Source organism: Anomaloglossus baeobatrachus, chromosome 11 (assembly GCF_048569485.1).
Source record: "Anomaloglossus baeobatrachus isolate aAnoBae1 chromosome 11, aAnoBae1.hap1, whole genome shotgun sequence".
Classification (NCBI taxonomy): Eukaryota; Metazoa; Chordata; class Amphibia; order Anura; family Aromobatidae; genus Anomaloglossus; species Anomaloglossus baeobatrachus.
In genome coordinates this window covers 68,333,937-68,352,311 of record NC_134363.1, presented here as the reverse complement: position 1 = coordinate 68,352,311, position 18,375 = coordinate 68,333,937, and the positions used below count along the sequence as shown (strand labels likewise).

Below are 18,375 nucleotides of genomic sequence, written 5' to 3'. Positions count from 1 at the left end.
TATGACGTGTGATACATTTTGGGGGTATGGGAAGATCACTCACTTGAAGCTCCTGCAGGATGGAGTGATAAGGCTGAAGAAGGGAAACCTCCAGGTGCTTTACAAAACTATGGAAGGACTGCTTCTCACGCTCACTCGATGAGTGGAACTCCTGGAAGGTAGAAGTGGACAGCGGTGGGGTTATATCAGTGATAAATTACATCTCACATCTACATCTCTGAAGACTTGAAATGTCTTCAGTTTGTTCCCATCCCAAATCCCTATGCACAATTTACCAATTTTTAACCAGTCCTATTAGAAAACTTTACCGCTTTTCCTACACTGTGAGCCCTTAAAGGGGTTGTCCACTTTCAAAGATTATCGCTGCATAGGCTCAAGGAGACCAAAGCAACAAAACAATCCGAGCTTTTGCTCAGTCTCCCGCCGTGCAGCTCTGCCTCTCGCCACTACTCTGGAGATTGTGTACAGGCTGCAGCGGTGGTGTCATGCTGACAGCGCTGCAGCTAACCGCTGAGCTCAGCAGGCCACGCTGGTTAGGCTGCTTTCACACTACGTTTTTTTAACATGCGTCATGAACGTTTTTTTTGTTGTACAAGCGGATCCTGCTTTTACAGCAAAAAACGCATGCTAACACATGTGTTATTTTGCAGGATCCTGTCACTTTAAGTTTATCGGCGGGCATTGGAGTCATGTGATCGGGAGTCAGTGGAACTGAACGTGACAGACTGGGAGCCGGCATCTGACAGCTGCGGAGGCTCGTAACCAAGGTAAACATCGGGTAATTTGCTTGGATACCCGATATTTACCTTCGTTACGTGCATCCGCAGCTGCTAGGAGCCGGGCTGCCTGCTCCCTGCACACGTAACCAACTATGAGGGGGTAAGGGCAAACCTGGATATTGGTAATGCAGCTGATGTGATTTATTTGGACTTTGCAAAGGCATTTGATACTGTACCACATAATAGCCTTACACTACAGCTCCAGAAGCAAGGACTAGGGGAAACTATATGCAACTGGGTAAGGAATTGGCTAAAAGATAGGAAACAAAGAGTAGTCATAAATGGTACATTCTCTAAATGGGCCATAGTCAGCAGTGGGGTGCCGCAGGGATCTGTGCTAGGACCAATTCTTTTTAATCTCTTTATTAATGACCTTGTGGATGGGATTGATAGTAAAGTGTCAGTCTTTGCTGATGACACCAAACTATGTAGGATATTAAAAACTGACCTTGATAGTATAATATTACAAAAAGATCTGGATAAGATGTCAGAATGGGCAGATACTTGGCAAATGAGATTTAATGTTGATAAATGTAAAGTAATGCACCTGGGACGGAGTAATCCTATAACTGCGTATACATTAACCCCTTCACGACCTTGGACGGATCTATCCGTCCAGGATCGTGTCCCGTTAAGCCCCGCCCCCTGCCGCGGGCAGGCGGCGTGGATCGGCACACATATCAGCTGTTTTCAACAGCTGACATGTGTGCCTGCTAGCCGCGGGTGGAATCGCTTCCACCCGCGGCCATTAACCCCTTAAATCTTGCTGCCAAAATCTGGCAGCAAGATTTAAATGCGCGCGGCCATGTTTGTTACTCACCGCCGCCCCCACCGGAAGTCACGTGTGTTATCACGTGACTATCGGTGGTTGCCATCGTAGCACAGGGTCATGTGATGACGCCTGCTGCTACGATGTTTCACTTTCATTTTCCCTCGGCCGAGAGCAGAGGGAAAACCAAAGTGACTGAATCTGCTGATTACAGCGGTATAGCTGTGATCAGCAGATAGCGATCAGCAATCGGATTGCTGATCGCTATAGCCCCCTAGGGGGACTAGTAAAATAAAAAAAAAAAAGTAAAAAAAAAAGTTTTAAAAAATAAAAAAAAAAAAAAAAAACCTAAAAGTTCAAATCACCCCCCTTTCCCCCCATTGAAAATTAAAGGGTTAAAAAAGAAATAAATATACACATATTTGGTATCGCCGCGTTCAGAAATGCCCGATCTATCAAAATATAAAATCAATTAATCTGATTGGTAAACGGCGTAGTCGCAAAAAAATTCCAAACGCCAAAATTACGTTTTTTGGTCGCCGCAAGTTTTACGCAAAATGCAATAACAGGCGATCAAAACGTAGCATCTGCGCAAAAATGCTACCATTATAAACGTCAGCTCGAGACGCAAAAAATAAGCCATCACTGAGGCATAGATCCTTAAAAATAAGAACGCTACGTGTTTCGGAAAATGGCGCAAAACGTGCGCCACTTTTATTGGACAAACTTGTGAATTTTTTTTAACCCCTTAGATACAAGTAAACCTATACATGTTTGGTGTCTACAAACTCGCACCGACCTGAGGCATCACAGCGACACATCAGTTTTACCATATAGTGAACACAGTGAATAAAATATCCCAAAAACTATTGTACGATCACACTTTTTTTGCAATTTTTCCGCACTTGGAATTTTTTTGCCGTTTTCTAGTACACTATATGGTAAAACTTATGGTTTCATTTAAAAGTACAACTCGTCCCGCAAAAAACAAGCCCTCATATGGCAAGATTGATGGAAAAATAAAAATGTTACGCCTCTCAGAAGAAGGGGAGCAAAAAACAAAAACGGAAAGTGCCCGGGGGCTGAAGGGGTTAAATGGAAGTAAACTCGGGACTACAGAACAGGAGAAGGACTTGGGTATTCTCATTACAAATAAGCTGAGCAGCAGCACTCAATGTCAAGCAGCAGCTGCAAAAGCAAGCAAGATTCTAGGGTGTATAAAAAGAGAGATTAGATCCCGCGATCCCAACGTATTGTTACCCCTCTATAAATCACTTGTAAGGCCACATCTGGAATACGGGATCCAGTTTTGGACTCCACATTTTAAAAATGACATTCAGAAGTTAGAGTCAGTTCAAAGGCGGCAACTAGACTACTACAAGGAATGGAAGGCCTCCCATATGATGACAGGTTGAAAAAGTTAGATATGTTTAGCTTAGAAAAAAGACGTCTCAGAGGAGATCTCATTTATATGTATAAATATATGTGTGGTCAATATAAAGGACTGGCACATGACTTATTCCTTCCAAAGACAATACTAAGGACCAGGGGGCACTCACTGCGAGTGGAAGAAAAGCGATTCCGACAGCTAAATAGGAAAGGGTTCTTTACAGTTAGAGCGGTCAGACTGTGGAATGCCCTACCACAAGAGTTAGTAATGGCAGATACTATAACAGCTTTCAAAAAAGGGCTGGATGATTTCCTCAGTACACACAACATTGTTGGTTATAAATGACTTAGTGACCAAATGTAGAATTGGTGGAGGAAGGTTGAACTAGATGGACCTAGGTCTTTTTTCAACCTTAGTAACTATGTAACTATGTAACTATGTAAACATCGGGTTACTAAGAGAAGCACTTTGCTTGGTTACCCGATATTTATCTTGGTTACGAGTGTCCGCAGCTCTCAGGCGGGGGGGGAGAGAGGGGGAGAGAGGGAGGGGGGGAGAGACATAGAGGGAGGGGGAGGGAGGGAGGGGGAGAGAGAGACTGATCACCCGAGAATGGTTTCTGGGCATGCTCAGTAGAGCAAGCAGGATCCTGTCTATCAGCATGCCAGCGTTCACATGCGTTTGCATGCAGTATAGTCAGGATCCAGCAATTTGCAGTATTTGGACGCAGCTCAAAAACGCTACAAGTAGCGTTTTTGAAAAATGTTAAAAACCTGCAAGTCGCTGGATCCTCACTATAACGCACACAAACGCATGTGAACATATGTTGACACGAGTCCATTGCAAATGCATTGAAATGAAAACGCATTGGCACTGGATCCGTTTTTGCGTTAAACAAACGTTCAGGGCGCATGTTAAAAAACGTAGTGTGAAAGCCGCCATATATCTTTTTTTTAGTCTGTCTGATCCTCTTGAGTGATACATTTTTGAAAGTAGAAGATAACATTTATAGCCAAAACATTTTTGAAAGCATCTAAACACACATAGTCTCCTTGGTATATGGGCTGCTGAGGGATGAGATGATGGGAACATTGTGGGAACAGGATAACGGCATCCACTGACTTAGGCCCCTACACACGTCTGTGATAAAAACACATTTTCACGGTCCGTGTTGAAGGTGCGTATGGACATCCGTGTGCCGTGATTTTGCCACACGTGTGTTCAGGAAATTACTCACCTGTCCCCGACGCTGCTGCTTCTGGGTCTGCGGTGTAGTAAATATTCATGAGCATAATGAGCAGGCCTGGAAGCAAGTGACAGGAGCGCCAAAGACAACAGGGCTGGAAACAGGTGAGTATAGAAAATAATATTATTTCAAAGACATGTGTATTCTCCAGTACATGTTACACTGATGTCACACGGATCACATCAGTGTGTGGTCCGTGTGCCACCTGTGCTGCCGGAGGAAAAACAGACTTGTCCATGGAAAAACATGGATGTGTGCAAAGACCCATTGACTTTAATGGGTCTGTGTATGTCTGTGTCTTAGGGGTACTTTGCACGCTGCGACATCGCAAGCCGATGCTGCGATGTCGAGCGCGATAGTTCCTGCCCCCGTCGCAGCAGCGATATCTTGTGATTTCTGCCGTAGTGAACATTATCGCTACGGCAGCTTCACACGCACTCACCTGCCCTGCGACGTCGCTCTGGCCGGCGACCCGCCTCCTTATTAAGGGGGGCGAGTCGTGCGGCGTCACAGCGACGTCACACGGCAGGCGGCCAATAGAAGTGGAGGGGCGGAGATGAGAGGGACGTAAACATCCCACCCACCTTCTTCCTTCCTCATTGCAGCCGGGACACAGGTAAGGTGATGTTCCTCGCTCCTGCGGCTTCATACACAGCGATGTGTGCGGCCGCAGGAACGAGGAACAACATCGTACTGTTACTGCTGCAAAATTATGGAAATGTCGGACCCTACACCGATCATACGATAACGACGCTTTTGCGCTCGTTAATCGTATGTAAAAGGACTCCCATACTGCGATGTTGACAGTGACGCCAAATGTGCGTCACTTTTGATTTGACCCCACCGACATCGCAAATGCGATGTCGTAGTGTGCAAAGTACCCCTTAGTATGTATGAAAACAGACGTCACATGTACCGAAATCATGGACGTGTGAAGGCCTAAAAAAAATGTACTCTCAAATCCCCTATTTTGGGATGCAAGAAGAAACAAAGTATTATTCAGGTGGTATAACCCCCCCCCCCCTCCCGATTAGCTCTAAAAAATATGCCCGACAACTTTCAGCTCGTTTTGGCAATGCAATACCTCCAGGTTCCATCTATGCCCGGATTGTTCTGAGGCTCAGTACTATTAGAGAGACATGTTTTTTCTCCATAATACATTCATCCAACTAAGTTTACTTGCATTACAGACTTCACACTCTCGTTCCCAATCTCAGAGTTAAAAAAGATTTACTGTATCATTTCTTAGCAGCACATCTGACTAGATGTGAACCTCTACAGGGTTGTCTGAAACGTCTTCTTTACATAAGGATGGAGGAGCTGATGGTAGTCCGAGCTCACTACTGTGGAGGGCTGTGGAGTCGGAGTTCATTTTGGTGGAGTTGGAATAAAATGGACCGACTCAGACTCCTAAAATACAGTATATAATAAATTGGGGACACTAGTGCAATGCAGAATGTGCTGAATATTTTTTTCATAGGAATTTGGGAAAGTTATGAAATGTCCTATAAATGGCTGTTCTATTCCTGATCTAAGACTACATTCACTCACAGCGTTTTTTGAGGATCATTTTTCAGCTGCAAAAGCAGATCAGCTTTTTAAAAAACCACATCACCTGAAAGGTTTCTGAGCTCATAGATAATGTTTTCAATAGCAAAAGCAGATTAAAAAAAAAAACGGACAATGCTTCAAAGATGATAAGTACAATTAGACTGATAAATGAGAGTAATGAACAACAGCTAGAAGAAAATTTAGGATTTAGTATGTGTGAGATGGAAGGCCACAGCGCTGCTCATGTAACTGAGGAACAAACAGATATTACAACAGAAGAACAGCAAAATGATACTTTAGGATTAGATGATCTTGTTGAAGCTGCTTCAAACACTTTCATATTCATCACATGTTCTGTGTTGTGCACACGCTGCAGCTGGCAATAAGAGATAGTCTGCAAGAGGGACATGCTGGAAATCTGATTGGAAAAGTGAGGAAGTTGGTTATTGCCACCAGAACCCCTAAAATTGATTCCATCTTGAAGAGACGTGCTGGGAAAGGGGCAATTGTTGATCAAGCCACTCGGTGAGGCAGCACTTAATTAATGATTGAGCGATTGCTTGAACTAAAACTGTTTCTTATAGATATGGCGAACCCTCAGGTAACCCTAAATGAAGGTCAAAGGAGACAGGTGGCTGAATTGAAGGAATTGCTTACTCACCCATTTACCGTGACTAAAAATTACAAGGGAAGGATTTAACTCCTAGCATTTTCATACGGGAGTGGAAGAACTTGCTATTTTGCATGTCCCAAAGAGGAGGTTTAATCGCAGGTGACATTTCTGCTTCAATGAAATAGAGAGAGACACAGCTATTGGAAAATAAAATTCTTCTGGCAGCTGTTTATGTGGACCCAAGTCATCATATACTGCTTGATGATCAACAGCTTACTAAAGGAAAAGAAGCTCTTACTGAGGTAGCAGTTAGGATGAGCGGCTACAGGACTGCCAGGCGGAAGAGGACTTGGGTCCTGACAGTGCTACAGCTGCCATATCTTCATCCTCATTCACATGAGGAGTTTAACTTTGACACGTATTTGGATGACAAGGAGCAGCAAAGTGTTGCCGCAAGGAAAAAGATTTCACTATGTCTCCTATAGCAGCAGATTGACCAGATTTCAGTAAAATTATTCACTTGCTCTCACAGAAATAGAAAACTTCAACCATTCATCAAAACTGCCTGTGCATGAGGCAATTACTTTATACCCGGAAATTGTTAGAGATGTTGCCCATGTGGTTACGGCTTTGCCTCCAACCCAAGTTACTGTAAAGAGGTTGTTCTCTAGCCTTAAAACTATAGGGTCAGATTTGAGGTCATCTATGAAGGAGGATCTGATGGAAGCAACTCTATTTCTTACAACAAATTCATAGTTGTTAATAACAACAGTTATAAGTATATATTATAATATATTATATTATTATTATATATTATATTATTATATATTATATATTATTATATATTATATTATAGTTGTAAATAACACAAATGTTATTTACTATGTTTTTGTTGAAAACTGTTTTTTGCCACTTACATAGTTTATTACAGTGTTATATATATATATATACTATCTATATATATAATTGCCTTATTCTGTCTGTCTGTCATGCTCCGAAATTGTGTCCTTACGGTGACACAAAGCTGATTGGCCGCTGGGCTCGCCATGGCCCCGCCCCCCCACACGGATTGGCCTCTCGCCCCGGCTCTCTGCAGGCCCCGCCCCCCTCACGCAATGCACGCTCGCTCTGGCCTAACTGACACGGGGCTCCGATTCCCAGGTGAGTACACACACACACATCAGATCACACTCACTCTCACACACACCTCACACATCACATCCACACATCACATCCACACATCACATCCACACATCACAACATGCTGGGATATCGCTTGCTTCTACACCGGCTCCGTCAGGATCCCGGCAGCGCCAGACATAACCTTGCGATGCTGGGATCTTAACGGAGGCCGTGAAAGCTGGTAACCATTATACACATCGGGTAACTAAGGTCCCTTAGTTACCCGATGTGTATCATAGTTACCAGTGTACACCGGCTCACACTCACTCTCACACACACCTCACACACACATCACATCGCATCCACACATCAAGGTCCTGCAGCTGCGGAACATACATAACATAACAGCACACACACACACACACACACACAAATCAGATCACACTCACACACACCTCACACATCACATCGCATCCAAATACTCACAACATCCTGGGATATCGCTTGCTTCTCGGCGGCGATATTGTGCTGTGAGCTTCCAGGACCTGACGGAGGATCACATGGCCAGAAGCATGTGATATCCCCGGATGTTGTGAGTATCAGCGCGTATGTGCAATATCGTCAGTGTCTGTGTGTGTGAGTGTATGCGATCGGGTGTGTGTGAGTGGATGCGATCGGTTGTGTGTGTGAGTGGATGCGATCGGTTGTGTGGGTGAGTGGATGCGATCGGTTGTGTGGGTGAGTGGATGCGATCGGTTGTGTGGGTGAGTGGATGCGATCGGGTGTGGGTGAGTGTCGGCAGAGGAGCACGGCGTGCTGGAGGAGGCTGGGAGCAGAGAGGCTGATCTTGGGGAAGGCTGGGAGGGGGAGGCTGATGCTGAGGGAGGCTGGAAGGAGAGAGGCTGAGCAAACGTGCTCCATCCGCCATACTGCGCACTCCCCATCGTGCTGCATCCCCCATGCTGCGCACTCCCAAACGTGCTCCATCCGCCATGCTGCGCACTCCCCATCGTGCTCTATCCGCCATGCTGCACACTCCCAAACGTGCTCCATCCGCCATGCTGCGCACTCCCAAACGTGCTCCATCCGCCATACTGCGCACTCCCCATCGTGCTCTATCCGCCATGCTGCACACTCCCAAACGTGCTCCATCCCCCATGCTGCGCACTCCCAAACGTGCTCCATCCGCCATGCTGCGCACTCCCCATCGTGCTCTATCCGCCATGCTGCACACTCCCAAAAGTGCTCCATCCGCCATGCTGCGCACTCCCAAACGTGCTCCATCCGCCATGCTGCGCACCCCCCCATCATGCTCCATCCGCCATGCTGCGCACTCCCAAACGTGCTCCATCCGCCATGCTGCGCACTCCCAAACGTGCTCCATCCGCCATGCTGCGCACTCCCAAACGTGGTCCATCCGCCATGCTGCGCACTCCCAAACGTGGTCCATCCGCCATGCTGCGCACTCCCAAACGTGGTCCATCCGCCATGCTGCGCACTCCCAAACGTGCTCCATCCGCCATACTGCGCACTCCCAAACGTGCTCCATCCGCCATACTGCGCACTCCCCATCGTGCACCATCCGGCATGCTGCGCACTCCCAAGCGGATGGAGCATGATGGGGGGGTGCGCAGCATGGCGGATGGAGCACGTTTGGGAGTGCGCAGCATGGCGGATGGAGCACGTTTGGGAGTGTGCAGCATGACGGATGGAGCACGTTTGGGAGTGCGCAGCATGACGGATGGAGCACGTTTGGGAGTGCGCAGCATGCCGGATGGTGCACGATGGGGAGTGCGCAGTATGGCGGATGGAGCACGTTTGGGAGTGCGCAGTATGGCGGATGGAGCACGTTTGGGAGTGCGCAGCATGGCGGATGGACCACGTTTGGGAGTGCGCAGCATGGCGGATGGACCACGTTTGGGAGTGCGCAGCATGGCGGATGGAGCACGTTTGGGAGTGCGCAGCATGGCGGATGGAGCACGTTTGGGAGTGCGCAGCATGGCGGATGGAGCACGTTTGGGAGTGCGCAGCATGGCGGATGGAGCACGTTTGGGAGTGCGCAGCATGGGGGATGCAGCACGATGGGGGGTGCGCAGCATGGGGGATGGAGCACGATGGGAGGTGCACACCTCCCCCCAACACACACACACACACGCGCACTGCACAACACACACACACTAGGAATCACAAACAATGCCCTACACAGACACCCACACACACAGACAACGCTGCACACACAAATATACGCACATGCTGCACAACACACACATTGCTCAAAACATACCTCCCCCCAAAACACACCACACACACACAAACCGCACAACACACACAACGCTACAGACACACAGCGCTCCACAAACAACGCAACACACGCAACACACATACAACACCGCTCTCACCCCCCGCGACACTCAGAACATGTACAGCGCCCTACACAAACACTTGGTAACTACACACAACAACATCTATATATATATATATATATATATATATATATATATATATATATATATATATATATATATATATATATATATACGGTATATATATATAACAAAAATCATACATGAACTACACAATACGTAAATTCTAGAATACCCGATGCGTAGAATCGGGCCACCTTCTAGTATATAGATATATATATATATATATATATATATATATATATGTAATCTATATTACATAGTGTATTATATTACATATTTACAATTTATTACAGTTTTTTGTTCTAAAGTTGTATTCCAATAAATATATTTTATGTTCTATCTAAATACAGTGCCTTGCGAAAGTATTCGGCCCCCTTGAATTTTTCAACCTTTTCCCACATTTCAGGCGTCAAACATAAAGATAAAAATTTTAATGTTATGGTGGAGAATCAACAAGTGGGACACAATTGTGAAGGTGAATGATATTTATTGCTTATTTTAAATTTTTGTAAAAAATAAAAAAACTGAAAATTGGGGCGTGCAATATTATTCAGCCCCTCTAAGTTAATACTTTGTAGCACCACCTTTTGCTGCGATTACAGTTGCAGTCGCTTGGGGTATGTCTCTATCAGTTTTGCACATCGAGAGACTGAAATTCTTGCCCACTCTTCCTTTGTAAACAGCTGGAGCTGAGTGAGGTTGGATGGAGAGCGTTTGAACAGCAGTTTTCAGCTCTTTCCACAGATTCTTGATTGGATTCAGGTCTGGACTTTGACTTGGCCATTCTAACACCTGGATATATTTATTTGTGAACCATTCTATTGTAGATTTTGCTTTATGTTTGGAATCATTGTCTTGTTGGAAGACAAATCTCCATCCCAGTATCAGGTCTTTTGCAGACTCCAACAGGTTTTCTTCAAGAATCGTCCTGTATTTGGCTCCATCCATCTTCCCATCAATTTTAACCATCTTCCCTGTCCCTGCTGAAGAAAAGCAGGCCCAAACCATGATGCTGCCACCACCATGTTTGACAGTGGGGATGGTGTGTTCAGGATGATGAGCTGTGTTGCTTTTACGCCAAACATATCATTTGGCATTGTGCCCAAAAAGTTCGATTTTGGTTTCATCTGACCAAAGCACCTTCTTCCACATGTTTGGTGTCTCCCAGGTGGCTTGTGGCAAACTTTAAACAACACTTTTTATGGATATCTGTGAGAAATGGCTTTCTCCTTGCCACTCTTCCATAAAGGCCAGATTTGTGCAGTGTACAACTGATTGTTGTCCTATGGACAGACTCTCCCACCTAAGCTGTAGACCTCTGCAGTTCATCCAGAGTGATCATGGGCCTCTTGGCTGCATTTCTGATCAGTCTTCTCCTTGTTTGAGATGAGAGTTTGGATAGACAGCCGGGTCTTAGTAAATTTGCAGTGGTATGATACTCCTTCCATTTCAATATGATCGCTTGCAAAGTGCTTCTTGGGATGTTTAAAGTTTGGAAATCTTTTTGCAACCAAGTCCGGCTTTAAACTTCTCCACAACAGTATCACGGACCTGCCTGTTGTGTTCCTTGGTCTTCATGATGCTCTCTGTGCTTTAAACAGAACAATGAGACTATCACAGAGCAGGTGCATTTATACGGAGACTTGGTTACACACAGGTGGATTATATTTATCATCATCATCAATCATTTAGGACAACTTTGGATCATTCAGAGATCCTCAATGAACTTCTGGAGTGAGTTTGCTGCACTGAAAGTAAAGGGGATGAATAATATTGCACGCCCCGATTTTCAGTTTTTTATTTTTTACAAAAATTTAAAATAAGCAATAAATATCGTTCAACTTCACAATTGTGTCCCACTTGTTGTTGATTCTGCACCATAACAATAAAATTGTTATCTTTATGTTTGAAGCCTGAAATGTGGGAAAAGGTTGAAAAATTCAAGGGGGCTGAATACTTTCGCAAGGCACTGTATCTTGATTATTGTATCGTAAAAATGATTAAATGTCTGATGTTCACATTGTACTACAATACATTTTTCACTTAAATATAAGCAATATATGTGGAGTCCGAGTTGTGGAGTCGGAGTCGGTGCAAGGGAAATTGAGGAGTTGGGGCCGCAGGTTTGGCTTACCGACTCCACAGCCCTGGTGCATTCAATTGTAATCTGCATCTTCTTAGATCTTGGTTGGTCTAATCTTCCATTAGTAGTAAAGTTGAGCCTTCAGGGGTCCATCCCCCTTCCTCCTCATTTTCGATTTCTCCATAAGAATATGTGTACAAGGTGTCTTTAGGCGATGCACCCACTAGGGTTTACAAGGCAAACACGCTTCAGGAAAATGTCATTGGTGCTATTCCTGAAGCGTCTTTTGTTGCCTTTCCCTCGCTAAGTAAGACCATTTTCTCTCTGGAGAGTCATGAATCAATTCCATATATATCTCTAATTCACGTTTTTATCTTGAACATTTTTTATAGGGTTTTCTAGCCTTAAAAGGGTTGTCAGTATTCTAAAGGCCCCGTCACACTAAGCAACATCGCTAGCAACATCGCTGCTAAGTAACAACTTTTGTGACGTAGCAGCTATGTTGCTGTGTGTGACATCCAGCAACAACCTGGCCCCTGCTGTGAGGTCGCTGGTTGTTGCTGAATGTCCTGGGCCATTTTTTAGTTGTTGATCTCCCGCTGTGAAGCACAGATCGCTGTGTGTGACAGCGACAGAGCAACAACTAAATGTGCAGGGAGCAGGAGCCGGCTTCTGCGGACGCTGGTAACCACGGTAAACATCGGGTAACCAAGAAGCCCTTACCTTGGTTACCCGATACTTACCTTCGTTACCAGCGTCCGCCGCTCTCACGCTGTCAGTGCCGGCTCCCTGTTCTCAGCACACGTAGCCACAGTACACATCGGGTAATTAACCCGATTTGCACTGTGGCTAGGAGTGCAGGGAACAGGGAGCCGGCACTGACAGCGTGAGAGCGGTGGACGCTGGTAACGAAGGTAAATATCGGGTAACCAAGGGAAGGGCTTCTTGGTTACCCAATGTTTACCGTGGTTACCAGCGTCCGTAGAAGCCGGCTCCTGCTGCCTGCACACGTACCAGAGTACCCTACCCTGAACTCCACTGTGGAGGGAACAGGAAAAACCTCACCGTATTGCCATTTGTTTTGGATTTTTGGACGAACGTCTTTATACATATGCCTATGAGTATGGAGGCTACTGTCAATCATTAAAGGAACCCCCAAAAAACACTTTTTTTCATACTAATTTAGCGACTAATGTGATCAAGGTCCTGGAGGACCGAAACGTTATTGTCGCAAAATTGTCGCAAGTGTCACATGTCTTTCAATTGTTGCTATCTTGCCTTCTGTATTAAAAATCTATTAGCATTGAGAAAAAGAGTTATATCTTTATTCATTCTTGCCCATTGAGAGTGCATTGTTATATTTATATATCACGTAGCAGAGTACACATCGGGTAATTAACCCGATGTATACTGTGGCTAGGTGTGCAGGGAGCCAGCGCTAAGCGGTGTGCACTGGTAACCAAGGTAAATATCGGGTTGGTTACCCGATATTTACCTTAGTTACCAAGCGCAGCATCGCTTCCACGTGGCGCTGGGGGCTGGTCACTGGTGAGATCTGCCTGTGTGACAGCTCACCAGCAACCCGTGTAGCGACGCTCCAGCGATCCCTGCCAGGTCAGGTTGCTGGTGGGATCGCTGGAGCGTCGCTTAGTGTGACATCTCACCAGCGACCTCCTAGCAACTTACCAGCGATCCCTATCATGTTGTATCGTTGTTGGGATCGCTGGTAAGTTATTTAGTGTGACTGGGCCTTTACACTGATGGCCTATCCTTAGTAGATAAGCGATCAATATCTAATTGGTAAGGGTGTGAAGCTTGGCACTCGATGATTAGCTGTACTCAGTTGCAAAGCTACGCGGTGGCCACGACTGTGTACTGTATACCTGCCCCCTATCCGAGTCAATAAGAGGTGACCGTGCAGTACTCGGCCGTGGCAACTATATAACTGATGTAGCTGTACTGTACAGCTCCGCAACTGACCAGCTCTGGCTGCCGTCGGCATGGGAATAGCTCTCCGGCAGGGGTGCCATGTGTCACAACTCCTCCAAATTATAAATATCAATGTAAAAGTCCCGGATAACCACTTCAATTTTTTTAAAAAAATTAACGCTTTCCGGTCTTGGTTTAGAAGCATCCGGCTCATGACCGCTGCAGCAGTCGTGTTATTTTACTGGTATCACGGCTAGGAATGAGCGAATCCGAACTGTAAAGTCCGGGCCTCAAACACAGATTTTTTTAACATAAACTAGTGAACGAAGGAGTGTGGGGGAGTTTTTATTCAAATAAACTATTTTTTCCTGTGTGTTTTTTTAACTGTACACTTGTTGGGTTAGTAATAGGGGTGTCTCATAGACCCCTCTCTATTACTAACCCCTGGGCTTGATTTCAGCTGTCAATTCACAGCTAACATCAACCCCAGAAGTATGACCCCAATTGCTATTGCCAGGGCAATCGGGAAGAGCCAGGCAAAACACCAGAATAGATGAATTTAAAGGATGCACCGCTTCTGAGGCGACTGCGGGCTGGGAAGGGCCAAATAACCATGAGGCTTCCCTGCCTGATAATACCAGCCCCCAGCTGCCTGTTTTATCTTGGCTAGTTATCAAAACTAAGGCAGACCCCATGTCATTTTTTTTGTAATGTTTTACCTATTCACAATTGTTTGCAGGGCAATTGCCCTGCTCTTACCCCCATTTTGCAGACCCCTAGCTCTTACTACAACCATTTTACAGCACCAAAGTTGAGGTTTCCATTGAATTACATGGGGTTTATATGGGGCTCAGAGTCAAGTCCAGGTCCTGGACCAAACTTTTAACTAAGTCCAGCAGAACCCTAAGGCTGGACTCAGACGAGCGTATAGCATCGGATGTGATATGCTCATGACTCCCGGCTCAGGCTCTGCTGTGAGCATGATCCGAGTGTTATGCGACTGTGACCCGATCCTGCAATCAGGTCACAGCTGTGAAGCTGAGGACGGGCGTTGCGGAGGAGAGGGAGGGGTTAATCCCCCCATCTCCTCCATTGTCAACCTGTGCGTATATCGCACTGCACTGGGATAACATCATAGATATGAAGACACTGCAGAAGGCCGGCTTTGTGTCACTAACCTCTGATAAATGCTCCACCAGCTGATTTGTAGACAGTGGGATGCACCTCTCCTGATACTGTACAGTCCAGTCCTTGGGTTCACTTGGTTTCCACATTTTTCGGTACTCTGCCATTTTAGCAGTAAGGGTGCCCATCGTACGGGTTAAGGAATTCCTCACCCCAATCCTGATAGCCCCCAAGGCTACATACATCATGCTGCAGGCCAAAAGTGTCCCTAGGCAAGAAAAGAGAAAGTCCTAATGAATAAATCATTACTGAAGACCACGCGATATTATTATTATTATTATTATTATTATTTATTATTATAGCGCCATTTATTCCATGGCGCTTTACAAGTGAAAGAGGGTATATGTACAACAATCATTAACAGTACAAGACAGACTGGTATAGGAGGAGAGAGGACCCTGCCCGCGAGGGCTCACAGTCTACAGGGAATGGGTGATGGTACAATAGGTGAGGACAGAGCTGGTTGCGCAGTGGTCTACTGGGCTGAGGGCTATTGTAGGTTGTAGGCTTGTTGGAAGAGGTGGGTCTTGAGGTTCCTCTTGAAGCGATATGGTGGCTATAGGAAGCAGCGGGGAAAACACCATCAAACTGGCTAAAGCTAAGTTCACACTTGCGTTGTTTTGCATCCATCACAATCAGTTGTGTGACTGATGCAACGGATGCGTTGCAGATAGTGGCATAACTGATGTGACTGATGCTGCAAAAAACAATCCGATGTTTTTGGGGGGTTTTTTTGCTGTTTTACCGGCGGACGGCTTTTGTGAACGATCAGCTGATTGCCTGGTGGCTGGCTTATGTGAACGATCACAGCCGGCCGCCAGGCGATCAGTGGATCGTTCACAAAAGCTGGCTGTCGGGCGATCAGCTGATCGTTCACAAAAGCCGGCCGCCGGGCGATCACCTGATCGTTCATAAAAACTGGCTGTCAGGTGATCAGCGGATCGTTCACAAAAGCCGGCCGCAGGGTGATCAGCTGATCTTTCACAAAAGCTAGCCGCCGGGCGATCACCTGATTGTTCACAATAGCCGGCCAATCAGCTGATCGTTCCAGCCGCTGGAACTGGAACTGAATTTACAGTCATCATGGTTTTTTACTGTGCGCATGCTCACAGTAAAAAACCGACCTGTCGCACACATAAAACGTTACACTCAGTGTTGCTCCCGCCTGACAGTGAGTCAATAAACGACTGATCCGTCATGCGGCGGATGCAATGCAGGGCCATCAGTCACAATCTGTCGCTAATAAAAGCCTATGGGGAAAAAAACGGATTCCTGCAAAATATTTAGCAGGATACCACAACTCCTCAAGGCGATGGATTGTGACTGATACAAAACAACGGAAGTGTGAACCTAGCCTAAGACATTTCCTCAAATCTAATTTACAATCTGTAGAGAAAACCCAATTTTTGCATTGGACGTCACCCTCTGTGATCCACACCTTTTTTATAACTGTTTTTCTGCTGCAAAAATATCCATGAAAAAAATATACTGTGGATTTTTTTGTTGGAAAATCCACAGCAGAAACCTTAATTTCTGCCACTAATAAGTTAGTGAAACCGCGTGCAGTTACACTGTGTAATTGGAGCACAGTCCTAACACCGCGACACAACATATTGGGCTCTGAGATTGTTTATCAGTGAAAAATTGTTGCAAAAGTTGCAATTTTTATTTTGCAACATCTATTTCACCATCATTTTTTAAGAGAAAAAAAAAAAGATTGAGGAGTCCCTTGAAGAGTATTGCTTCCGAACATTTCTAGGGGGTTTCCACTGGCTCTACACATAAGACATAGTGCCCAAAAAACCCTGCAGCACAATCCACGCTCTGAAAACCAAATGGGTGCTCCATCAAGCTGATGGCTGCTGTGTGCCCCAGCAGCTGAATATCACCACTTATAGGCCATGTGCACACAGTACGTTTTTGGGTGCAAATTTGACCCCCCAAAAAAATCAGCAAAGTCAATGAGAATTCTGAAGTGCCCTTTGTGCCCGTTGCTTGTTTCTTGCAGATTTGGTGCAGAATATAATCTGCAGCACGTGATTTATTGATGCGTTCTTGCCTGTAATGTTCAGCCCTTCCAATCATTGATTTCACTATGAAAAAACACATGATAAAACGCTACATAAATCCACCTCGTTTTGGTGCGTTTTTCTGCCAGAAGATGCAGATTTGTTGTAGAAAATCTCTGCACCAAATACTTAGCGTGTGCATATAGCTATAGGGTAATGCCGCACACAGGAAGAATTTGTAAACAATGACATATTTAGAGATAAATCTAAATAATATTGTAACAAACATAATTTTTCATATTTTCAAGAAAACACAAAAAAATGGGAGAAAACTGCTGAAGGGGCGCCCTCTCTACAACGAGGGGACTCCTGCGCGTCTCCACAGCTTCTGCTTTTGCTGCAGAGTTGGTGACTATTTGGAAACATCTGTATGCAGCTATTGACTACAAGCAAAACATTCAATATTTACTGTTGTTCTCGATTGCTGATTGGCCGACGACCAGCTAATGTTTCTCTTTTTTTTTATGCTTGATTTGTTTTTATGAATAGTGTCTATTTTCTAGATGCACAATTTTTCCAGGTTGGAGAGCTGAGGATATATACAGTATACTGTAAACTAATAAGCCCCAATAAATACAATCAGAGAAGCCATTCAATTATTAGTGTACTATATATATATATATATATATATATATATATATATATATATATATATATATATATATATATAAATAAAACTAGCTGTAGCACCCGGCGTTGCCCGGGATAGTAACTGTCTCTGTTTCTCTCCCAGTCTCTGTCTGTTTGTCTCTCTATGTGTCTCTGTCTGTCTGTTTCTGTGTCTGTCTGTCTCTTTCCGTGTTTGTTTCTTTCCCTGTCTATCTCTTTCCCCATCTGTCTCTTTCACAGTCTGTCTCATTTCTGGTCTGTCTCATTCCCTGTCTGACTCTTTCCTCGTCTGTCTCTTTCTCTTTCCCTGTCTTTTTCCATGTTTCTGTCTCTTTCCCTGTCAGTCTGTCTCTTTCCCTGTCTACCTCTATCTCTTTGACTGTCTGTCTCTCTCTCTGTCTCTTTCCCTGTCTGTCTCTTTCCCTGTCTCTGTCTTTCTGTCTCTCTCTATCTCTATCCGTCTTCCCACTGACATCTTATTACCTCACACATAAGCTTCTTATACTAAATTTATTTTGTTCCTATAGCAACCAATCACAGCTCCTATTAATAACCTATAGCTCGCAGTGCCATTCACTTTAATGGAGGCAGGTTTTTAGGAGAG

General features: G+C 45.1%; 1 protein-coding gene across 1 annotated transcript in view; it reads right to left on the bottom strand.

Moving 5' to 3' along the window:
• The window catches only part of TMEM143 (transmembrane protein 143), a 38,457-nt gene that overhangs the window by 18,812 nt on the left and 1,270 nt on the right, over positions 1-18,375 (bottom strand). The window contains exons 2-3 of the mRNA XM_075328449.1: positions 15,087-15,301; positions 44-151 (exon numbers count right to left, since the gene is read on the bottom strand). Coding sequence (XP_075184564.1) covers positions 44-151; positions 15,087-15,281 — 303 coding nt within the window. The 5' untranslated portion in view covers positions 15,282-15,301. The remainder of the gene's footprint in view (positions 1-43; positions 152-15,086; positions 15,302-18,375) is intronic.